The 26,526-nt window shown below is 38.4% G+C and overlaps 1 protein-coding gene across 2 annotated transcripts in view; it reads right to left on the bottom strand.

The window, feature by feature from the left end:
- Positions 1 to 26,526, bottom strand: part of PLEKHA7 (pleckstrin homology domain containing A7) — a 167,568-nt gene that overhangs the window by 37,867 nt on the left and 103,175 nt on the right. For both annotated transcript variants that reach the window (XM_062608894.1, XM_062608895.1), the window contains exons 5-10: positions 25,135 to 25,246; positions 18,135 to 18,239; positions 16,292 to 16,364; positions 15,006 to 15,106; positions 4,356 to 4,537; positions 1,929 to 2,399 (exon numbers count right to left, since the gene is read on the bottom strand). In XM_062608894.1, coding sequence (XP_062464878.1) covers positions 1,929 to 2,399; positions 4,356 to 4,537; positions 15,006 to 15,106; positions 16,292 to 16,364; positions 18,135 to 18,239; positions 25,135 to 25,246 — 1,044 coding nt within the window. The remainder of the gene's footprint in view (positions 1 to 1,928; positions 2,400 to 4,355; positions 4,538 to 15,005; positions 15,107 to 16,291; positions 16,365 to 18,134; positions 18,240 to 25,134; positions 25,247 to 26,526) is intronic.

Genomic DNA, 26,526 nt, shown 5'->3' with positions numbered 1-26,526 from the left:
GAAAATGGAATGTCAATCAGATTATCATCCTTATCTTAAATTTCTACATCCTGTAATCAAGAAGACATTTGACAACTAGCATGCGACTTCTATCCATCAGCTAAATGCACTGCAACAACTTCAGCACCTTAAGAGAAGGTGTCATTTGAAAGATCGATCCATTACTCTTCAGGAAGGTAATGTGGAATTTATTCTGAATATAGCAAATATAACAGCATTTGGCAGGGAAAACAAGGTCAACTGAACTAAAACAGAACATAAAGCAAGTTGTTTAGGTAAGAAGAACATTTATATTTATATATAGGTATACTTTGGTTATATAACTGTAGTTAACTCCTGCAAAGTTTCACTGAATGCTTAGCAGCTCCAGCTGAGCAGCTAGTTTTACCTAGAACAAAACCTAGCACCTACAACCGCACTCTCTTAACGCTACACCTGACACACACCTAAAGTTGATTTACTGGAAAAAGTAATTAGGAAGAAAACAGTACTTATTTAGCTATCAGTCAAGCCTCATTACTGCCTGCACTTTTAATGTGAAAAACATCAACATAAGTTTTTTTTAAGCACTGGCTAATTCAGTATTTTTCTGTATTATTTTACACTAATCTATCTGTGCATGTAAGAGGAACTAACATACCAAGTACTTTTTGTCATTAGTCATATTCTTTCGGGAAGCCCTGATTGATATCCAAGTAAAAAATGTTGCAAAAAGTGAAGCAAGTTTTGACCCTGCCTGTGGCAGGGGGCTGGAACTGAATGATCTTTTAAGGTCCCTTCCAACTCAAAAAATTCTAAGATTCTATGATTCTATTCTATGATCCTAAATTGCCTCTAGCAATCCAGAAGAACGTTAAATAATAAAAAGTATGAAAACTTCTTCAGGAGTAATTCCAAAGATAAGAGAGTACAAGAATGGACTTCCAAACAGAACTAACAAGCCTTAAATTTCTTACTGGATGCAAAATGACAAATGTGAGCTTCAATAAGCATTAAAAAGAAAATGCCCCAAATGTTTTCTCCCTCCTAAACCCCACATGCTAACGTCTCCTAATATTCTATATTATAATTAGTTTTTAGCAAATGTATGAAGTAGTAATTGAGTAGATTACGTATATTTGAAAACTTCTCACATGCATCACAGACCAGAACTGTCTTTCTAGACACTTGACACAAGGTGACATTCTGAACAGGGACATATAGACATCACTTCATTATTTCAACTGGTACCTAATCTGACTGCACACTTTAAAGCAATTTTAAGATTTTTAAATTACAAAAGCATTCCAGGGCATCTTCCACTTCTTGGGACAATGTCTATAATTTTCAGGGACTGAAAAGGGAAAAGAGAATCCTGGAGACCATGGCAACATCCTAAGACCTCTTCATTAACTAAATGAATATGCGGAGATCTTTTAATATATGACGCTCACGCTGTGACTCTGAGTGTAGTGATCTGATACAGAAGACTGAATGGATGCTTGGAACAGGAACAGAAGGCAGAGGAGAAAAAAATCAGCATTTTTTTAAGTGGAAAACAAACAATTATCTATAGTTTGTATTGTGTAGTTGTTTATGAATAAGAAGTAACTGGGGGCTGCACTTCACTTTCTGGCTTTTCAACTGTAGCAATTTTTTTTAAGTTTTAAGCAACTATAGTGATTAAAAACAATAATAAAAAAAGCACTTTAATCTCACTTTTTCTAGTTGCAATATAGCGAGAACATTCAAAGGATTTGATTAGCCAATTCCATACTGAACCTTCCCATGAGATAAACATTTCAAAAATACCATTCTGCACTCGATGAGTAAGTAAATTGTCTTATATATCATTCTGATTTCCACTAAACATATTACTAATACACATTTTCCTTGCATTTAAGAAAATGCCACTTGGCAGTCTACTTAAAGATGGGCTTATTACTAACCTTCTTGTGTCTCCTTTTTGGACTTTTACCCAGTGCTCCACTTGAGCCATGTTACTTTTTCTTTGAATCTGTTTATCTGGATTTGTTCTGGGAACAAACCCTCTTTTATATGAGCTGGTACCATTCTGCTCCACTAGGCCAGCACTCATACTTAATGAACTAGGAAGTGTTCCATTCTTCTCAGCTGGCTGAGAGCGGGACCATGATGCATTCCTTAAGTCTGGAAATAATGAATCAGCTTCTGTTAACGCATGCTTAGCCTTTTCCTTCTTAGTTTCTGGAGTTTCTTTTCTGTGGACATAACGCTCCTCCTCTGCTTTTTCTCTTCTTATCTCCTCATCATATCTGACGATTTCAGCTGATTTTTGACAACTTTCTTTTGTATCTGTAATCTCTGCCTTCACACACTCTTTACAGGCATCCACATGATTGACTTGAGGAACAGCTTGCTGATCCACTTTTTCAGTTTCTCTGAAAAGAAAATAATGAACACTGTTTAACTGTGAAAGGGTGATGTGGTCTTGTTACTATTTTAGGAAACATACCTGCAAAGGCACCTTCTCCAGGCTCTGCTTAATTTGACATGTAAGATAAATATGCTCAGCAAAGCTCAGTTATCATTCCAATTAAGACAATTTATCTTTACAGTGCTATCAAGGAAGCAGAAATCATTTATATGCATCTGTAAAAATGACTGAAAATACTAATAATGTATGAAATAAATGTTAAACTTGTGCAATATTGTGTCAAAAAAAATGAAAAAAAGAAAGCCTTTCTATCCTAGGAAACACTGAAAGCCAAAAAAAACAAAACCAAACTGCCAATTGCTCATTGCAAAGTAAAAAAAAGTCTGTCATATCTTTGTAGATGCCTAAGGGACTACTCATTTCTGGCCAGCAGAACAGAAGAGTATCTGCATTTGAGTAAGTACTATCATTGTCCAGGGAATTTAGAACCTGGAAGCTATTCCTGCAAAAAATAAAATTAAAAATAGTCTCCATCACTCCTAATACATGCTGCAATGGCCACCATTTTGCTTATTTACCTTACTGAATAAATGTTTCCAAAAATCTGTACCAGAAGCCTTGATATTAAACTTACAACCCACTATATAATGTCTAAGGATCTTGAAAGATTTATGTTGGTTTTGACACATAACACACTTAATCTGCCATTTTCTTCATCTTCTTATAGTGATAAACTTCTCTTTCTCTCTTACAACTCAATGGAGTATTATTGATCTCAGAGTAGCACCTCATCTTCTCTGAAACTAACTAATCAAGCAATGATTTTCACTTCATTCTCAAAATGAAGAGTCGACTAGGGGGAGGGACACTGGATCAATACTTCCAATGTGCCAGACTTCCCCAATTTTTCTTTCAACTACTTCTATCCTTATAAAGAATATAAAGAAAAAACAGGTAACAGGTTATGTGTTATTTGGAATGTAAATCCAGAAACACTTAATATTAAATAATAGAAGATGTAAAGATGTGGGAGAGATGTTGGACCTTTGCTTATATTTTACTTGTAAAGAGCAAGCAGCAGTGTAAGATACTCTAAGAAACTGCACCCTGACATTTTAATCCTCACAGGCCCAATGGTTAAAGCAAGGTTGTCTTACAGTACAGAGTCTTCTTTCACAAGTTGTAGGGAAAGAATCACATTCCTAAGTCAAAACATCAAGAAGGCTACATCAATTTTAAGAAAAGGGAAAAACTGGAAGCACATGAAGGCACAAATGAATTCGTTTGCCTCTAGCACTAATTAAGAATAACAGGACAAAGGACATCCTCCTTTTGTAACAGTGCTTTGTTTCTACACAGAAAAAAAGAACAAAGCCTTTTACAAGTACTAAAGGCCACCAAAGTAAGTGAAAAATAAGCATTTAATACCTTCAGAAATTACTTAACATCCATAATCATGAACTCACAATTTACCCATCTTTAACATTCTTTCACTCTTAACAGCATTTTAATCCAAGTTCTAAAAGTCCTAGTTCATTTGAAACAACTCATTATTCTTCTGTCCTTCCCTTTTGACTTTCCTCTCCTCAAGGCTACCAATTGGCTATTGAAGATGTACTAATTTGCTCAGAAGACCTGCAACTTTTAACTGAAATTCCCTAAAAAACTATATAAACACAGAAATTAATCCATGTCAGTAAATGTGGGCACACAATTTGAGTGTACACACAAATACTGAACACCAGGTTTTCTTAATTTATGTTAACTGTTTTGCAACAGAATGTAAACTTAAAATAATTACTTCCTTAAAATGGGAATGAGTTTCATGCACACATTTATAAATCTATGCATACAGCTTTCCTGCACAGACTTTCAGAAATCACCAATCTGATTTTTATATACATATGCATAAAATAGATGACAAAATTTTACAAGCTAACAATTTCTGTAGTGAACTTGCCTCTTCAGTGAAGAAGAGCGTGTTTGCATAAGGGCAGCTTGATTCATAGCCCGGATCCAGCCATTCATATCCTCTTGGGTATCTGCACTGAAGTAGTATGTCCGCATCCCTGAATGCTCTGCCTGAGAGCCAATAACAGAATTCTTATTATAAATATATGCCCGCATACCTGTATGAACAGCCTGTAAAGGAAATTAAAAAGAAGTCAGAGAGCCCTTTCATTCACCCCCCCCACACACAAAAAAAAATAAAAAAAAATACTGTAACTTTTCTTCACACCTTTAAAAATACCTTTTCAGGTTCCTCAATGTTTCTTGAATTTTGGGTAAAACTGTTACACTGCCACAATGGGCTACCACAGCAAACTCTAAAGGCACTCTCTGATTTTTACTGAAATTCCCCTATCATTTTTTCACACTATTAAGACTAAAAGTGCAGTGTGTCTGTTTTTCATAGTAAGAAATTTCAGCTTTTCATTTTCACTTAACTGATACATTTCATTTGCCATAAATACCATGTAGAACAAATTAAAGAAATTCTCACTGAGACATGCATAAGCTAGCAAATTTTCCCAGCTCATTTAATACAGCAATTTATTCAGACAAAACATAGACAGTATCTTACAATTCAAGCAATTAAATTGCTTATTTAAGAACCGATTATAATGCATGTTAGGAGCTTTTGGTTAAAGCATGCACTTGAACCTCCATATTAGCAGCAAAACCACAAAACTTACTGATACACTTAGTAACACTGATTGAATTATTACAGCACATAAAATATTTACAAGTATTTCTGCAAACCAAAATAATTTATGAAATTCCACTGCAAACTATGGAATATTGGAAATTCCTCTATATTCAAACGTATTCAATGTGGAATGTCTGTAACACTAGGCTACTTGAATTTAATAAAATCTCATCCACATTTGTCTAATCAATAATATAGATATTACTAAGTCGTATCAGTCCTGAAACACTTTCTTGTATTTTCTCAAAGTTACTGTACAGATGTACTTCAGCTTAATAGGGAAAGATTCATCTACTTACTTTCCAAAAAACTGAAGAGAATATAGTTGGCTTGAAAGCTCTTGTAATGATACTAAAATAAAATTAGCAATTTAAATTGCTGTCTATAAAACTAATTCTGCTACCCCACACAAAAGCTAATGGCATTGAAACACTGCTGAGGCAGGGTTGGGCTGTTGGAGATTTTTAAAGGAAAAAAATTCTCTCAACTTTTTAATTTGTCTACAACTTCTGTTAAATGTTAAATATCTTTCACAAATCTTCCCTAAATGAATGATCCTTTTATGCAGTTAAATCCACTCTCACTATTCCAAAGTAAAATAACACAAACAAACAAACCAAACCCAAACACTCTACAATCACAGGTGGCTTCAGATACACAGCAATAGTTTTAACAAAACCCAGTGCAGGCCTCCCTAAATGTTAAAATTTCCAAATTACCATAACCGTAAAGACCCATATCAACAACTCCAAAGAGCAAAATATTTGCTTGCTGTTACAGTGCTCTAAAATCTGTGAATGTGTGAAATGTGGCCTTTCCCTTCTGAACCTCAAGCAAGGAAGCCTCTGTTTTGAAAACTGTGGTACTACAGTCTCCAGAGGGGCCAGTCCCTGGCCTGCCATCACCCCAGGAGTGGAAAGGCTGAGAATGTAGCAAACCAGCTAGAAAAAAAGGAGGTGAAAAGGAAAGGGAGGAAGGGTTTACACAGAGAAGTCCAAGGGATTCCCCTGCTAAGAGAAAAGTGTCCCCAAAGTATCCCCAAAGCATTGGCTTGTAAGGGAATACAAGGTGGTTTCTTCTCCCTTCCCACCATTAGCTACCTATCTTAAACAGAGGAAACAAATCCATGATTTACATATATAAAACAGTAGCCCTGATCAACTGTGCATTTAGGAATTTAAGGAGTTTTTCATGGGGAACAAACAAGAGGAATTAGAGATGTGTGCATGTCTACGGGGGTATGATATAATAGGCATCGCAGAAACATGGTGGGATGGGTTCTACGACTGGAGTGTTGGAATGGAAGGTTACAGGCTCTTTAGGAAGGACAGGCCTGGCAGGCGGGGAGGGGGAGTTGCCCTTTATGTTAGGGATAGGCTGGAGAGTATGGAACTCTGTCTGGGGACAGGAGAGCAGTCCACAGGGAGTTTGTGGGTCAGGGTTAAAGGGAATATAGCTATGGGAGACATTACTGTGGGGATCTGTTACAGACCGCCTGATCAAGGAGAACCTGCGGATGAAGCACTCCATAGACAGATAGGAAAAGCCTCACGCTCGCCGGCCCTTGTTCTCATGGGGGACTTCAACCACCCTGATGTCTTTTGGAGGGACGGTATGGCACAGCACAAGCAATCCAGGAGGTTCCTCGATTGTGTGGAAGACAACTTCCTCCTGCAAGTAATAGAGGAGCCAACAAGGAGAGGTGCCATGCTTGACCTCGTGCTCACCAACAGGGAAGGGCTGGTTGGAAATGTGACGCTCCAGGGCAACGCTGGTGGTAGCGATCATGAGATGGTCGAGTTTGAAATCCTTGAGACAGTGAGAAGAGCACGCAGCAAGCTCACTGCCGTGGACTTCAAGAGAGCAGACTTTGGCCTCTTCAGGAACCTGCTTAGTAGAGGTTCCATGGGATATAGCCCTAGAGGACAGGGGGGGCCAAGACTCTTGGCTGATATTCAAGGATCACCTCCTACAAGCTCAGGAGTGTTGCATCCCAACTAGAAGGAAGTGCAGCAGGAGGGCCAGGAGACCTCCCTGGATGGATAAGGAGCTCCTGAGGAAAATTCAGTTGAAAAAAGAGGCTTATAAAAGGTGGAAGGAAGACAGGTGGCCTGGGAAGAGTACAGGGATTTTGTCCGGGAAGCTAGGGACCAGGTTAGGAAAGAAGACCCAGTTAGAATTAAACTTGGCTAGGGATATAAAGGATAACAGGAAGGGATTCTACAGGTGCATAGCAAATAAAAAACAGACTAGGGAGAACGTAGGCCCCCTCTGGAAGCTATTGGGAGAATTAGCGACACAGGATTTGGAGAAGGCTGAGGTTCTGAATTACTTCTTTGCCTCAGTCTTCACTGGCAAAGGTTCTGACTGTACCACCCAAGTCTTGGAAGGCAGACGCAGGGACTGTGAGAATGAAGACCTTGGGCCCACTGTAGGAGAGGATCAGGTTCGAGACCATCTTAAAAACCTGAATGTGCACAAGTCCATGGGTCCTGACGAAATCCATCCACGGGTCCTGAAGGAGCTGGCAAATGAAGTTGCGAAGCCACTGGCCATCATATTTGAGAAATCATGGCAGTCAGGTGAAGTTCCCGACGACTTGAAAAAGGGAAATATAACCCCCGTGTTCAAGAAGGGGAAAATGGATGACCCAGGGAATTACAGACCAGTCAGTCTCACCTCTGTGCCTGGCAAAATCTAGGAGCAGATTCTCCTGGAAGGCATGCTAAGGCACATGAAAAACAACAAGGTGCTTGGAGACAGCCAGCATGGCTTCACTAAGGGGAAATCCTGCCTGACGAATTTGGTGGCCTTCTATGATGGGACTACAGAACTGATGGACAGGGGTAGAGCAGTTGATGTCATCTACCTGGACTTGTGCAAAGCGTTTGACACTGTCCCACATGACATCCTTGTCTCTAAATTGGAGAGACATCAATTTGATGGATGGACCACTCTGTGGATAAAGAACTGGCTGGATGGCAGTACGCAAGAGTTGTGGTCAATGGCTCAATGTCCAGCTGGAGAGCAGTAACAAGTGGTGTCCCTCAGGGATTGGTGTTGGGACCGGTCTTGTTCAACATCTTTGTTGGTGACATGGACAGTGAGATTGAGTGCACCCTCAGCAAGTTTGCTGATGACCCCAAGCTGTGTGGTTTGGTTGATACGCTGGAGGGAAGGAATGCCATCCAGAGGGACCTGGACACACTTGTGTTTAACCATGCCAAGTGCAAGGTCCTACACCTGGGTCGGAGAAATCCCAGGCACAGCTACAGGGTGGGCAGAGAAGAGATTCAGAGCAGCCCTGCGCAGAAGGACTTGGCAGTGTTGGTCAATGAGAAACTGAACATGAGCCAGCTTCAGTGTGCGCTTGTAGCCCAGAAAGCCAACCGTACCCTGGGCTGCGTCAAAAGGAGCGTGACCAGCAGGTCGAAGGAGGTGATCCTGCCCCTCTACTCTGCTCCTGTGAGACCTCACCTGGAGTATTGTGTGCAGTTCTGGTGTCCTCCACATAAAAAGGACATGGAACTGTTGGAACAAGTCCAGAGAAGGGCCAAGAGGATGATCAGGGGACTGGAGCACCTCCCATATGAAGACAGGCTGAGGAAGTTGGGGCTGCTCAGCCTGGAGAAGAGAAGGCTGCGTGGAGACCTCATAGCAGCCTTCCAGTATCTGAAGGGGGCCTATAGGGATGCTGGGGAGGGACTCTTCGTTAGGGACTGCAGTGACAGGACAAGGGGTAGCAGGTTAAAACTTAAACATGGGAGGTTTAGATTGGATATAAGGAGTAAGTTCTTTCCTCTTAGGGTGGTGAGGCACTGGAATGGGTTGCCCAGGGAGGTTGTGAATGATCTATTCCTGGCCGTGTTCAAGGCCAGTTTGGATGAATCTTTACATGACATGGTTTAGTGTGAGGTGTCCCTACCCATGGTAGGGGGGTTGGAACTAGATGATCTTAAGGTACTTTCCAACCCTAACTATTCTATGATTCTATGATCCTGAATTCACTCTTCCACGCTGGATAGCTTCTTTTTTTTTTTTTTTCTTTTCTTTTTTTAGCGGAGAGAAAAAGTGTAATAGCCTTCCAGTATCTGAAGGGGACCTACAGGGATGCTGGGGAAGGTCTCTTCATCAGGGACTGTAGTGATAGGACAAGGGGTAACGGGTTCAAACTTAAATAGGGGAAGTTTAGACTGGATATAAGGAGGAAATTCTTTCCTGTGAGGGTGGTGAGGCACTGGAATGGGTTGCCCAGGGGGGTTGTGAATGCTCCATCCCTGGTGGTGCTCAAGACCAGGTTGGACGAAGCCTTGGGTGATATGGTTTAGTGTGTGGTGTCCCTGCCCATGGTAAGGGGTTGGAACTAGATGATCTTAAGGTCCTTTCCAACCCTAATTGTTCTATGATTCTATTCTATGATTTCGTGTTTGCCTGGTTAAGTTCTTTAGGTTTTCTTCTTTGGCATTGGGGTTTTCTTTTTTCCCCATTTTGAGACCACTACAAATGATCAAAACAAATCATAGAATAGTTAGGGTTAGAAAGGACCTTAAGATCACGAAGTTCCAACCTTCCTGCCATACCTCACACTAGACCATGTCACCCAAGGCTTTGTAAAACCTGGCCTTGAACATCGCCAGGGATGGAGCCTTCACCACATCTTTGGGCTACCTGTTCCAATGCCTCACCACCCTCACAGTAAAGAACTTCTTCCTTATATCTAACCTGAACTTCTCCTATTTAAGTTTAAACCCATTACGCCTTGTCCTATTGCTACAGTCTCCTGATGAAGAGATATGGTTTAGGAGTGTTGAATTCATTGCTGTTTATAGATACCATCCAGTGAAAGAAGAAACTAAAAATTAGCAGCTCCAGATGTAAAGTAAAATCGTGATTTTAATGTTAGATCTTATGACTGCAGGGTTCCTTTGCAGACCATGTTCAGCCCATAGAAGTAGATGCTAGAATTTAGAAGTGAAGTGCCTCCTGCAGAAAATGAGACTGTCCCACCGCAGATGACACAGTAGGACCCTACCATTCATTCATTATATACTTGCTGTTAAAAAAAACAGAACCTTGGGTAACTTAACTATGGAGATTGCGTAACACACCAATAAATGGATTTAACAGCTGTCTGTTTTAATTGACCTCTGTGTCCTGATCAAGACAACTCATTCACTTCTCTTTCAGTTCTCTTTCAGTGGTGCATGATGAACACATCTGAAAGCATTGCCAGAAAGGCTGGAGGTGAAAACGGTGTAAAAAAGCGAAGTATGGTGCACCATTCTCCCTTGAGAGACTGAAGCTGTCACAGCCATAAACATTCATAGCTTCAGAAAGGGTAATGCAAATAGTGTGTTGTCATCAGCAAACACAACATTGTGAAGCTTGTAATATATAAAACTGGTTACAGGAAACTTCAAATACATTTCAGTTATTTATTAGTAGCATGTTTTATATGCAAGAACGCCACTTTGTGCCAATGTCCTGCAGCTGTCACTGCTAGCAGAGGGAAGCTAGATGGGATTTTTGGTGGTGGTGTTTTTTTTAAAGCAGTAGCTATTAGGATGACTATAGCATACTAAAAAGCCTACAAACACAGCACACGTACACCATACACACAACAGTGAAAAAATAATACTGGTACCTATTCATGCATTCAGGTGCCTTAATCTGGACAGACTGAGAAGAAAAGCAGTCTCTCTCCCATAATGCACAGAAGGAGAAATGGACAGTAAACCCCAAGAGTATATCAATAGGACAAGACAAGGACAAAAAGTTAAACAAGTTAAAATCATGAAAAGATTCATGTTTCCAAAGAAAATACTTAACAAAAGACTGTACTAAAAGTAACTAATGCCTAGAGCTGTTATGTTCACCTCCAGTCATTCAAAATTCTGAGAAGCAGCCACAGCATACAGGGCAAAGAGATGAGGAGGGGAAGAGTTTTCTAATAACTGTAATCTTTCAAAGTCTGTCCTCCCAATAAGTTATAATACACAAAGAAAATCTTCTTTCTCCTGAATTTTGTTATTTATGAACCATTTATGAGCAAAAATTGAAACAAGACTCTGAGCCATCACTATAAAACACAATAACAGTGGATTACAATTCACCTTTCACTCACAAATAATATTAAGCTTTTTCAGTACTTCTAGAAGCTAAAAGTTTCTCTCTTCCAAATTCTAAAATGGCACCTCCAATTCATAGCCCTTGGCATTTCTTCACCTGAATCCCCAGACCCAGAGAACTTTTATAAGCACTATGGGAGCTTAAGGAAGCAACAATGACGCAGAGAATATAAACAAACAAATTATGTCAACATTGCTTAAGAAAACTAATGAGATCAAAGAAACAGATAAAAAGTTTGCCCTGGTCCCAGCAGGTCTAAGCAATGAATGGATACTGCCATTAAGTAAGTCTTAGAGTGCCAGTAATGAAAAGACGTTTAAAATCAAGCTGTAGTAGCATCTTCTGAAAGTAATGGTCTGGCCTGACTTCCTAGGGTCTGAATGCCCTCAGGCTGGATGACTGTATATCTGAAAATATTTAAAAGGTAGTATTCAAAGTAATAAGGAGTAATTTATATCTCCAGTGCTACTTCCTACCTTTTATAGCAACATCAGAACACCCCTAGATATAAATGTATACCTGCATACATTGCCTCTGTATGAACTTTTGTGTTTTCTTTACATCGAACATTGGTAGGCCTCCCATGTTTCTCAATTTGTATTACTGTCAGATTCATACAAATGAGTTTACTTTCAGTATTCTCTTATATATTTTAACACATATAAGACCAATTAAAAAGAGTTTTTATGACTGAGGACAATGGGCCTTCTAAAGAGACTGTGATGACATGGACATAAATTGATATAATTTACATTTAAAATTATGGTATTACTAAAAAGTACAGTGAATTCCCTATTAATGACAGGGAGCATTTCCAGCTTTATATTGATGCTGTGCAAACCTTTTCACATTAAAATCTATCCATTGAATTTGTGCCCCTTTACATTTTTATCAGCAAATAATTACTGTATTAAAAAAAATGTAACAATTAGATTAAATAACTTTAAGATGTTAGCTACTGAACTAAATATGCAGCAAGGATCCTGAGTTCTAAAAAGATGCCACACAGCATAATGACAGTAGCTTACAGCTAGTCACAGCACTTTGCTTGGGACAGACAAGCCATGTGAAAAAATTGTCATGATAGATACTCAAAAGCAGGGTTTCTAAACAGAACAATTCAACATACATACTGCTACACTTCAAAGCAGGTTTTTGATTGCATCTGAACAACCTGTGTGCAGTTCTGGAGGCCTGTAATTGTTAAACACCTAAAGAGACACAAAAGCTTAAAGCTGCACCTCGGGATATGAAAGGAAAAGAATTCTGAAGACTCCTAGACTCCTATGGTGTTCATTTTAACAGTTAGTAGGATTTAAAATACAGCCTAGAGAGCATTTATTTTACAAAACTTGTTCTAACTGAACCATATGCAAAAAGCATCCATGTCTTTGCTAAGTAAATTTCCTTCCTTTAGTTCTACAAACCAAAATGTTGACATTTTTTACAGTATGACTGCTTCCCTAGCATCAAAAACTCATTGTAACTTAAAACAACTTCTTAAAATGGTAGCCAATACTTCTACTGTAACAGAGGATTTACAACAATCTAAATAAATGGCAGGCCAAATGTAAAAATTGACATGGCAAATTCTCCCAGTCATTCAGGACTTCAATGCAAAAAAAGTCTTATCTTTATTTTGGGCTTAATCTGCTTGTGTTTTCTATTTCTGGCTGCACTATGCCGTGAGATGGAATGTCCATCTAGGCTCTGGATATCAAAGTGTACTGAAGAGATTAGATAAAGGCAATGGCTGGTGAGTGATAGAATGCCCAGAGCCAGCTCCATGACCACTGAATGTCAGTGTTGGATGGGGCCATGCAACAGGAATATAACAAAATCCTCCTGCTGCCCCAGGAGTTGATTCTAAATAAAATGAAACTGCAGCAGCAAGTCTGTATTCAATCATCAAACACCTAAAGCACAGTTAAGGTTCGTCCAACCAACTAATACCTGAAATGTATGTTGGGCATTTTTTATATAGATTTCTACCACAAAGTTTCTTTTGCAATCACTGCCTATTTATATATCACCTTTTCAGTAATGACCCAGTGTTGAAAGTCTCAAGTTACTGGCTCATGCTGATTTTCAGAAAAAGACTCAGATTGAAGACTTGGTAGAGCTCACATAGGTGTGATACCCTAAAAGGATTAGGGTAAGTCTGCACTTGTTTCTGAAAAGGACTAATCATGATCACAGCATAGTCCACAGAAAAGGAGAGGCATAACTTGGCAATGGTGACTTCAGAGCTTGCCTACAGAACATACTACTTGGAAAACATGTGTGTGTATGTTCACATATCACATACAGGGGTTTTGTTGCCATTATCATTGATAGTGTTAAAGTGATTAACAATCCTAATATACATTTTATTAACATTCAAAAACACTATTTCAATAAAATAAAAAGCAGATTTAAAAAAAAAAAACAACTCTCAAGCATCTAGATATTATCACTACTTTCTTTATCTCCTTCCCTGTCTGCACTAACCTTCCCTGGTTATTCAAGAGAAGTAGAAGCCTAGAAGTACATTGGGTCCTCTTTTAGTATGTGCTTCTTCCTAGGAAAAGGCTCTAGAAGAGGAGGGCTTTATGAATTACTCTCATTAAATATCGGGAGCGGAATGTTTTCCTTAAACAAAGGTTCCTTTATAGACTGTCCTTCTATCTCATGTTCCATGCATTTGAAGAAGCACAATAAACATTTCCACAAAGTGCACTGGGTTGTTTTTAAACAGTTACATTTTTAAACATTATATTTAAACAGTATATTCCCAAGTTAATATTTGTGTAATAAATTTAAAACCATTACCCACTTGAAGATAGAATCAAAATTAACAAAAGGCAGTCTATAATTTTAAAACACTCCAAAAATCAAAATGCAAGAGAAAGTGTAAACTGAGCAGATGAATTTCAGTTAAGAAAAGTTTCAAATGGAAAGTTTCCTTCCAGATCTCGTAAGTGTACCAGATCAAAACCCGATTTCTAAATTATTTTAATTATATATCTCATTTGCTTGATACAAGAACAGGTTTTCTGCTCCAAGTATCAGTAGAATTTAAACATGCAGTGTACACTGAAGTTTCTAAACTTTGCCTTACTGCTGCAATTCAATCAACTGGAGTCAGGTTTTTCCACTTTCAAGAAAGGATGTATGTTTTATTTAATTTTAGTAAGTTTTTATAACATAGAACGGTATATTAAACTATTTTAAAAAAACCAAACACAAAACCAACCTCAAACTATATCAGAGTCATTTTTCCTTGAAAAAGTCCATGTCTTTTACTATTTCCCTCCCAAAAAAGGAGAAAAAAATTGGTTCCACTTTCTACCCTTGAAATGAAGAAATTAAACCTTAAAAGCTACTGCATTGTCATTTTCTAACTGCAAGAACTGAGCTGATGAGTTTATTTTTTTAAAAGAACACAACAAAACGAAACGCAAAGGACCATCAGTCCACAATGGGATCAAGTATTCTATAAAGAGAAAGAGACAACTTTCCTTTCAATCCATATACAGTACTGAAAGAAATTATCAATACTCATTTCTGGGTTTAGAAACAGGATCTTTACTTATAGACATGTTATTAATGAATGTCAATTCATAAGCAACAAAAAAGTGCCGTCACATTTGGACAGGCAGTCAATAAACCTGTCTTCTTTGAAAAATAAATAAATAGGAAAGCAGATAGTGTTTCTTTTTACAACAGCAGTTTCTCTAATGCAAATAAACACTGTAAAACATGATTAGCTAATAAGCTTTGTAACTGTACCTTAAAAGAAAATTTGCGATTTACGCGATCTTCAGGTCCAACTGGAGATATTACATAACTAGGCAATGGTATGCTACCCAGAACAGATTCTTCTCTGCTGTCTGTTGAATAAAAAAAATAGAATCTAATTCACTGCACTTTTCAGTGGGGTAACAATACATTCTGGGGTAACAACAGGCGTTAAGCAGAAAAAAGAGCGGCTACAGACTGAATATAAAGGAAAGCATTCTCCCCATTAGGACAGGGCAGCAGCAGAACAGGCTGATCAGAGAGGCTGCGCCATCTCCACCCTTGGAGGTTTTCAGTGCCTGACTAGATTAAACCCTGAGCAACCTGGGCTGACTTCTTTCCTGACCCTGCTTTCCCCAGGCACTTGGACTAGACACTTCCTGAAGTCCATTCTGACCTGAATTTTATGACTCAACACCAATGGTACATGGAGAAAAATGTTTCATTTCTAAAGAAACAAGACTGAATTTTTTTTTTAAAGAAAATTTGGGGGTGGGGGGGGTGGTGTTATGGAGGTTTTTTGGGTGGTAATTTTTTAAATTCATACAGAATAATATGCTTTGAAAATAAAGCTTATTGTGACAAATGAACTCTGACAGGCTGAATAACGTGATGGACCTTCCATTTGGCATTTTACATCTAGGCTAATTGCTATAATCAGGAAACCTTTATTTCTGCTGGCTCTAAATGGATCAGTAGGAGAAATGCAGTGCCTAGAAACATCAATTTGAGTTTCATATTCCATACTGCTTTCCAAAAATTGTAGTACACTACACAATATTCAAAACTTTAATAATAACCTTATGCAATCCATTATTCCTACTTCAGCCTAAAATCACATCTAATCTCTTTTTGGTAGAAATACTGGATTCAGAAGTTCTCACTCTTACACTGAGCCCTGGATTAAAGATGAACCAATGCCCTGAGATCTGGCCATACTGCATTCTCAAAAAATCACCTGTCCAAGTGCAACCAAGTAGGCAACACAATACAAGCCACAGATAGGATAAATCTTAAACTGGTATTGCTGCCAAATGTTCTGCAACGTAAAACTTGGCATCTATCAAGGATAACTGATGTGACAAAAGATCATACAGCACCCCCTTGTTCACCAACTCTGGCGTGAAATTCGCTTTGCATTAAAGACATATGGATAAGTAATTGCTTCACTATGCATCTTCTCAGAATACCTAACTGTATCTGAAAAGTTCAATTAGCTTATGCTTGCAATGTGATTTAAACAGGTGAACTAAACAAAAGAGCTACTATCTACTCACCTTTGTAGTAAAATAAACAATAATCAGCAAGCACAAACCATCTTCTTTTCCATAACCGCATTCCAGAGCTATCCTGAAATTCAAGAAATTTGACATACTTTTCATTTAAGGAAAACTAACATCTTATCAAACAATTTTGTACTAGTGGATAGTTTACCAGAAGTTTACCTAAACATGGTACTAATTGCAAAAACAAGTGGTTTTCATTAGCAAAATATTATGTACTAAGAAAGATAAGAGGCAAAACATACAGCTATAAAATAATCAGAGTAGAATATTCAAACTGCTAATTTTCATTAAGTAATTAAATTTGCATCCCAAACAGCATTCAGATTAACCTTATACACAACAAACACATTTTATCTAGATAGATTTATCTTCAATAAAGAAAAAAAGTCTGCATCTGGGTGGCACAATCTCCAACAAGGATTGCCTGTAGACCAAGATGAGAATCACTACACCACTGAGAAGTATGACCTTAGATTTCAATCATCCCCCATAATTTTACAGTCACTCTCCTGTATGTTACCCCTGCTTAAAATCTAATTTAATCAAATATTCCTTAGGAAATAAACCAGATTGCATAATGTGCAAATTCTAATGAAATATAATATAATATGCCTGTGGAGATCTATGTCTCCCTCTCTAGATAAAATATATATCACCTTGTCAAAATGAGTAATATTTACATTGAAATTAATGTTGGAAGATTGCAAAATTGCCAGACTGTAACCTAAGCAAGTACAACTTATTCAGCTGAGGTAGGCCTTGATGAAACCAGTAGCACAGAAAGTGTCTTCAGTCTTTAAGTGCTTAAAAGTAGACGTAAGAAGACAGAAGGAAATAGCTAGAGCAATGTTGCAGATACTACTTCCCTTCTTTCTGCAGTCATATTAAGTATGCAAGTACTTTCTTCTCTTTCCTTTTTCATGCTACAATGCTGTCAACACATACTGTATCTGAGTTCTGATTCTGTCCTGAAAACTAATGGACTTGGGTAGTGGATGTCAAGAGAGTTGACAGCAGTTCTCCATGCAGAAGGAAGCCAACGGCTGTCAGCGATTACACTTTCATGTATATGTAGAATCATAATTGTAAGACTCAGTTTTCAGCCTTCACCTCCTCATCCCTAAACCTAGCCCCTGAATCTCTGGTGATAATCTGATGGATGCAGACTGCCAAATTAGAAGAAGGGAAGTACTCTCATACAACAGTTTGTTTTACTTTTTGCATGCAAGGACGTGCTACTGTCAGCTTAAGAGTTCAAGATGCAGCAGCTGTAAAATTCTGTTTGTTGGATGAAATCCTACAATACAGCCTTTGCTTGGATACTGGTCATGGCCACAGCAATGTGTGGTGAATGGATCCCCGTCTCCCTTCATTTTGTCCCTCCAGCTTTCAAAGAATAAAAGGTGTATGGGTTAGAATTAAGCCTTTGATCAGGGTATAAGGGCATAAGGAAGCAGACGGAATAAGGGCTTTACAGCCAACCTCAGGTTTACACAGCATTTTGAGGGAGACCAAGATCAGCATGGCAGCAAGCTGACAGGATAAAACAGGGAAAATAACAAGATTTAGACAACAAAATTATAGCCTCAACATTTAACCATGATGTTCATGTCCATTTATCACTGTTTCCACTTCTGAAACAAACCTGTACATAGAACTTGGTTTTCAAACTTGCTGAGCACAAGCCCCTCATGACAGGAGCTTGTGGGAGCACCTAATGCTGCCTTGCATCACCAATGTTCATGCTTCTGGTTTTGCAGTTACATGAAAGGCACTTACTTTTGCTTGGTGATTGCAGTGGTATATGAATAGAAACAGATGATTACATGCATACCTGTTTATGTAGCCAGCCTCTTACTATAACAGGAACATTGGGATTCCTCCTGATAGCTTGATCCCTCTTTCCAAAGCTATGAACTTTGTTTCCAGCCTTCATAACCTGTAAAAAAGTATAATGTAGTGGAGGTTTTAAAACTGTACTGAGACTAATTTCTTATTACAAATAGCCTCACTGCAATAATTCATACTTCATTACACAGTAACAAAGAATTTATAGCATTTTCAAGGGCAAGTAAATAGACAACAATATTTACAACATAGCAAAGTCAATCTTCCACTTTCATCAACGTATCAGTGCCAGGATGGTCTGCTTATTCCCAGCTGAACAGCAGCAGCACTGGTGAATCAAGTCAGAAAGGCAGCACTGCTGAAGTTTCAGTATGCTTGGGAAGTATTTTTGATTGTACTACAAGAGCTGCATGCCTGTTTCTCTCTGCAACTTAGTACAAGTCTCTTACAAACAGGACTTTATGCACATGAATCCTACTCTTGCTCTTCATTGTCCCTGAGGGGTTTGGCTGTTTTTTGTATTCCTTCCTGTTCAAATTCAAATATTGGTAGCTTAATAAATGTTTGAACTTTGATCCGGCAAACAAAAGGAGAAGACAGAGTGATGCTGTTAAGGAAGAAACCTAGATGGCAGTAAGTGGAAATCACAAACTAGGCAATGGTTTGTGTTTTACTGCAACCTCAGTTTTGACACGCGTGAGCAAAATTATTTCAAAAACAAACCAGGAAAGTCTATTGGTCCGTGAAAAAGACAGCGAGAATCTCTGGATGAATAATCTGCCTGTTCTTCTCCAAGTTCAGCACAGTTTGTTACTGCAGTTGCTTTAGGAACCTCAGGTGCACAAACCACCTTTACCTTTTTCTCTCACACCAAGGAAACAGCTGTCCAGATTCGCCGTTTCCTTCCTACAATATCTCTCCTTTGTTTGAATCTCTCCTCCCAGCTGGTCAGGGTACTGACGCTCTGTCATCTACAAGCAAGCAGCAGCTCTGGAAACAAGCACTTTAATCTGATGCAAGGGGTGACACCATAAAAATATTTCAGTGTACTGCCTCCTGCCAGTCAAACAACATCTGGATCAGAAGACAGCATATATAATAACGTGCTAGCAAAATATGATAATTTTAGATGGATTCTGATAATTTTGACGACAGACTTTATCAAGCTGCACTGAATTTCACACATTTCAGTAGACGTAAGCACACATCTTAATGCAGGATTAAGTTAATGGCAATAATCAGTAAGAAAAAAAAATCCACTTTTTCTTTGGTGCTATAGCATATAAAACAGCAACATTAATTTAACACTTGTAAGGAGATATCAAAGGGCAGATTTTACTAGATAGCTTCCCTGAGGTGTGTTTACCAGGAAATAGCACACTGATTTCTGCTCTGCTGAGAAGTCAGGTGAGCCACATGTCATGGTCATTTCTGTGAAATGCTGTGACACTTTGGAGACACCTTACCTGATACCTCAGAGGAGTCTGGCCAAGAGTTAGTCATGGCCATTGCCCCTGCCATTCAGCTGGCAAGAACTAGTTCACTGTAAAAGCCAGCTGAGAATGGTATCACCAAGATCTCTCAGCCCATTTCTCTGCCATGCATATGCTAAAGCATCAGCTAACAGGCTGTAGAGCGCTAGCTTTGTGAAAATACAGCATGTCAATTATGACCACAAAACTTCTCAGTACTAACCAACAGATCTACAAGCAGCAAATCTGACACTAAAGGAAGAAAGACAAAAGATGTTTTGGATTTCGTGTTTGCTACTGAAAATACTTCAAATGTGAACCTGCGTCCAAAGATCGCTTTAAATGACCACACAAAGAGGACAGCCAAGCTCTAGATTGTCAGGCTAAGTCATATGTATTTTCTTTTGAGAAAAATGAGAATCAATTGAGTCAAGATTTTAAAAAACCTGTTGCAAAATTTAGATGTAACAGCTACATTACAAGGGTGATGAAAAACATGGCCCAAACTATTTATGGCTTTGAAAGTCAAAAATCTGTGCTTTGCACCTGAACAGAAATCAGCTTACAAAAGGTACAGAATTTTCTTTCTCATATTTATCCTATGAAGGATGAATGAACTGAGGTACAACTAAAGTATGGCTGATTTACACATAGAGCAGGGTTCAAATTTGATTTTTTTTTTTTATCAGACACCCTGTCAGTGATAAAGCACTTTGATTCTCTGACCTTACTTAATTAAAAAAAATAAAATAAAATATGGAGACCACAAAATAGAAAAGTTGTCCTTGGACTTGGTCTAAGGACCGACCAATTTCTATTACATAGGAGAAGGAAAAGTTCTCCTAAAGGTGTGTCTTCTGTATCAATATAATATCCATAGTAGAAACAAAGAATAATTCTATAATGCTTTATATAATTTACATTTTCCTATCATCTATAGCACTGATCCTCTCATTATGCTCTGGAATAAGACAGTGTAACAGATACTGAATGTCACACCTTGCTAGAATAAAAGGATAGTTTAAAAGAAAATGTATATTTTTGGAACTATTTGTCTGTACTTCAGTACCCTTTTCCTAATTTAAAATATTCTGAAATCATCGTCATGTGTTTTGAAAATGCAGGTCAGAGCAGCTGCCTGTGTCACTGAAGACAAAGAAGCTGCTTTTGACTTCAGTACATGTGTTATGCTGGCTTGTTTGTGAATGACTCGTAAGTTTTTGTAAAAAAAACAAAAATGTCAAGAGCCAAAATTTTCAAACCCCTTTTCATCACTGCTTCTTCTTTACAATAACCTCTAGCTGAAGAGGGAAGTTAATAACTTAGTTATAAAATGGAATTTATTGTTTTTTCTAAAGCGGACAGTAAAAAACAAACACCAAAAACCCAAATGTAGACAACCTTCCCCTTGGAACAGATTTTCTAAATAAAAAAAGGAAGACTGTATCTTGGTAAAAATATGCAAATATGTACACATAAGAGAACACTCAACTTGCAACCTACATGGAATTAAAAAAAACACAACACCAAAAACCAGCCCACCTTTCAAAATCATAATCTCTTCCACTGAAAATAATCTCAGTGTTTCACTGATGAATGAACTCATGCAGCCTTCTAGTATATCTAAGAAAACTAGTAAAAAATCCTTTATTTTCACATAGTTAAAACTGAAACTCTCAGAAATCCCTGCTCTTGATATTGAGCATTCATCTACAGTGGCTCTGAACTAAACTGTGTTCTACACTCCAGCTTCAGACAGCCTCATAGAGCTGGCACCATCGCCTGTTTCTCTCAACTGTTAAACGCATTCTTTTTTTAATTGTTGCAATCCTTATCAGCTCATCTTGGAAAAACACTCGCAATAATCAGCACTGTTGACAATTCAATTGCTTCTCTTCCACAGAATCCACCCAAAACACACTCTCAAAATGTAGAATCATAGAATAGTTAGGGTTGGAAAGGACACCAAGGTCATCTAGTTCCAACCCCCCCTGCCATGGGCAGGGGCACCTCACACTAAACCATGTCACCCAAGGCTCTGCCCAGCCCGGCCTTGAACACCGCCAGGGATGGAGCATTCACAACCTCCCTGGGCAACCCATTCCAGTGCCTCACCACCCTAAGAAGAAAGAATTTCCTCCTTATATCCAATCTAAACTTCCCCTGTTTAAGTTTTAATCCATTACCACTTGTCCTGTCACTACAGTCCCTAATGAAGAGTCCCTCCCCAGCATCCCTTCAGGTCCCCTTCAGATACTGGAAGGCTGCTATGAGGTCTCCACGCAGCCTTCTCTTCTCCAGGCTGAACAGCCCCAACTTCCTCAGCCTATCTTCATACGGGAGGTGCTCCAGTCCCCTGATCACCCTCGTGGCCCTTCTCTGGACTTGTTCCAACAGTTCCATGTCCTTTTTATGTGGAGGACACCAGAACTGCACACAATACTCCAGGTGAGGTCTCATGAGAGCAGAGCAGAGGAGCAGGATCACCTCCTTCGACCTGCTGGTCACGCTCCTTTTGATGCAGCCCAGGATACGGTTGGCTTTCTGGGCTACAAGCGCACACGCTGGCTCGTGTTCATTTTCTCATCGATCAGCACCCCCAAGTTCTTCTCTGCAGGGCTGCTCTGAATCTCTTCTCTGCCCAACCTGTAGCTGTGCCTGGGATTGCTCTGACCCAGGTGTAGGACCTTGCACTTGGCATGGTTAAACTTCATGAGGCTGGCATCAGACCACCTCACAAGCGTGCCAAGGTCCCTTTGGATGGCATTCCTTCCCTCCAGCATATCAATGTATGTAAGCAATAATATATGCATTACACTTCTATCCTTTATGCTTCTGACTTGGCCAAAGTACTGCGCAGTACAGTAACATTTACAAGTTTCCATTCAGATCATCAGATGCTTTAACAGACTAAATTCTAAACATACCTTACTCTCAAACTGAAACAGATCTTTATTCCTACATATCCTTCATCTGTAATCAATATAAATGGCTTTTAACATGGTTAATAACGTAATTGAATTGGCAATGAACAAGCAGATCTTTGGGACAGACAACAATTGTGGTTTATCAGCCTGTTCTTCTGCTTTTTATTCTCTCCTTAAATTTCAAAAGGAAGGGTAGATTACATTGGTATAAAGTCTGCAGACAACTTACTCAGCATCAGCATCAAAACGGTGAGGCTCACCCAAAAAATCTATGTGTATTTCTGCAGAACAGCCCATTTCAGCTGTCTTACAGAATGATGTCTTGTGTATTTATACACACATCAATGAAACATGACATTTTGGCTTTTTTCTTTTTGTTCTTTCCAACATGCTCTTATTGTTGTACATGGTTCAAGTGACACTTTGACAGAACACATTAATTTCTCTTTCCACAAAATTATTTATTTCAGAAGTTTTATTAAATCCAAATTCAGACTTTGAACAATGCAACAAGCAAGCCAGATGTCTTCATCTCTTTCATCTTGAACTAAGAATGACAAATCCCCTGTACAGTTGGCAGCTTACCTTCACCCTCCATCCCAAATGGAGTAATCCTTAGCTGTCAACTTTCTGCAGAAGAATCAAGTGCGAAGCCACAAACCTGTTCCTGCATTTTCTGATTTGGCACTTCAGTGCGCATAGCTCTATATAAAAATCAGTTTGAATTTGGCTGGGATTCCAACACTAATCCTACATGGTTTTGTGATGGCATTCGCAGGGCAAAATTCTGAAAGCATTTAGTAGAAGATAATCATTAGCTATGGGTAGCTAGAAACATTTGCCATGAAAGACAGAATATGTCTCTGGCTTCGAGATTGTGTCTCAAGTGTGCATCTGGGAACTCAGTCTTTGAAAGAACGATTATAGAATTTATGGAAGAAAACATTCAGAAATAGAAAAAAGCATCTTAAAATCTACACTCAATGTGCCAAGAATCAACCTCAAAATGGAGGACACAGGTTATTCACTTTATAGCCTTTGTTCTCATTGCCAGCTCACTTCAGTTAAAATTTTGCACTAGGAATTCAACAGATCTTCCAACTCTACAGAACAACAGGAGTGATTTCAAGCCTGGAAATACATGCAGTGATGAAACAAAGCACGTATAAGATGGACTCTCCATCTCCTTTAGCTGTGCGGTTCTGGTATCTTCAGTGAACTAGCCTTTAGCATATGGGTGACCCTGTAAGTTTTATCCAGTCACCATTTCTGATTTCACTGCTTTGCAAAGCCTGATTGTATCAGTGCAAATATGCTGACAAAGGGAAGCAGAGGGGAAGGTGACAGAGGATGCATGCTTTTTGGCAGAAGTGTGACAATGAAGAAATCCCCAGCTGAAAGTACAGTATCAGGTCCCCATTAAGTTTGCTGATTTGAAGAGTGAAAAAACAAGCCTAGCGCCTTCAAGGCTGGTTTCGGGGGTTTGTTTTTTCAGGAAAAAAAAAAGAAAAATCAGAATAAGGAGGATAAATACAGCAAATACAAGTGCCCAAGTCCCAGGTACTTTGGTAAGTTCAACTGTTAGAACACCAAAAAGAAATGGATAACTATCACATTAAGCGATAATTTAATCACATTAAGTGATAACTTTAGCACATTAAAGATAAATATCTTCTTGAGATTTGACACATGAAAATCTTTGTGTTGATCCAACAACCTATACACTTCAGATCTAAGAAAAAAACTTATTTTATTTTTCTTTTCAGCTTTTCATAGAATTGTTTTAATCTTCCCCAATATTCACCCAAGCATATCAAAACACTAGATTTTAAGTGATTTCAACTCAATAAAATATCTTCGCAGCCAATTTGGCAAAGTCCTATCTTCAACCAAATTACTTAACAGGCTTTGCACTACTGCAGTTTTTCAACAAAACAAAACAGAACTGAGAAGTTGAAAAACTGCAGACAAAGTTAAGAAATCTTATTTCTGCTAATTTTTCCAGTATTCAACCCCTTCCTATTCTTACTGTACTGTAACTTATTGTAAGGTCAAAGAAGCATTAAGATAGTTGCTGACACTTCAAGCACAGTGCTCAATTATAGTTTGTGCAGTAATAAACACAGGCCCTTTGTAATGATAAATAATGGATTTTTCTATTATTAAACATTCTGTGTGTGAAAATGGTGTCCGCACTGTTCGTGCACTACAGTGATGGCAGAAAGGGATCCAAGTTGTTACTACGAAGAGGAACAGCAGTAAGATTTCATGGAAAAGTAATAACTGCAAATTATAATTCCTACTATTCCTAGAACTTTTTGACGTATACACTGGACTGTCAAAAGACTTGCTGGAATACTAGTATTACACATACTTACTTCTGTTCTTAAGAAGCCTCACAGTTTTTCAAATTATCATTCAACACTATCATGTGGATACACAGTGCTCCTATACCTCTTCTTTGAGGTAAGTTATTAGACTCCCAGTCTAAGCCCATAGCCCTATTAAAATTAGGTTTTAAATATTACTGGATTAAAGTGACTGAAGTTCTATTCACAAAGCTGAAACAATAGCATTCTTCCTTTACCTTAGAGACAGGTTTTGTATCAACAGCAGATGTAGTTACTGCAGTGGATGTTTCACTGACCATGCTTGAAGGTCTTTGGGTTATCTGTTGCTTGGACATAGATGAATTCTGCCTAGAAAACAAACAAAACCAGATAATCAAAAGCACATTGTTTCAAACAGTCATCTTTGCCTTTTCATATTTAAGAATCACAGTGCGCAAATGAATGACAGGCTACACAAACATTTCCCACACATCCACAACTTCCTTTGTACTACCCCTATTATTTTGATTTCAGTATTTTTCTAGCAGATCCTGACAGCGACATTTGATGATTGCCATTTTTCTATGTATCAGGAGGAAAAACCCTGCCAAATCTAACAGAGAATCGTGATACAAAAAAGACCACTCTGAAAAGATAAGGCTAATGCAGATAAACGAAATTTTGCCAATTTTAGAGTTTTGGCTGCAAACATGTGAAAGAGCCAGCACTGGGGAGGGAATGATAGGAGTCAGCACTTTGCAATAACAAACTTTTTAGTTAATATGAGATTAGCATACTGTTAGATCTTTCACTAAATTCATGTTAGCTCTTTAAATCTTCCCAACATATGATTCATACTGAAAAATGAATTATTAAAACACATTTTAAGTGAGATGGCATAATTAATAGCAGGTATTATCAGAAATAAATAACTTCTGAGTCATACGAAGATTTAAGAAACCAGCTCAGATGCAGATATCCATTTAAAGCATAGATGAGATTAACCCTACCATAAGTACCTGTTCAATGTATAAGAATTCAGAACAAATAGCTACATGCCAAAATGGGGATAAAGAGAAGTGCAAAATCCTGTGGAATCCCACATGCAGGTTGTGAAGAGAAGCCTCAGTAGCCAAGCTTGACAACTTTTCAACCAAACCCACAGGCAGTATTTTCAAAAATCAGTAACAACATAGTTTAGTGAATTATACGTAAGGAACAAGTAGCAATACAGTCCCATCAGAAAACCAAAACAAATCAAACTATTAAACATCTATGATTTTCCTTTTCACATTTCAGCAAGTCACCAAAGCCATTTAATACAGAGTAATTGTGAGCAGTTACCACTCATAAGAACAGAGAAGAACTCATGACTGTGGTAGCTCAACACAAGGTTTAGCTGCGGACAAGGTGTTTGCCATCATTGCTCTTCCTCAGTTACAACCTAAACAATTGTCTGCCCAAAAGCTTTTATAATTGATTTGGTGTCAGGGAAAGCATATTTTTCCATTTGAGACCACAAAGTTTCAATTAAGCTTGCAAGGAAATAACACAACTTTGATCCCATTTCCTTTATGCCTCCCTTATCTGGCATGAATCCCTTCCTTCTTTCTAACTTTTATACATAAGTCCAAGTCCAAAATACCAGA

The sequence above is a fragment of the Pezoporus occidentalis genome, unplaced genomic scaffold (assembly GCF_034315485.1).
Source record: "Pezoporus occidentalis ecotype Australia unplaced genomic scaffold, CSIRO_AGI_Poc_V1 ctg131, whole genome shotgun sequence".
Lineage (NCBI taxonomy): Eukaryota > Metazoa > Chordata > Aves > Psittaciformes > Psittacidae > Pezoporus > Pezoporus occidentalis.
This window is presented reverse-complemented; position numbering and strand designations above follow the sequence as displayed.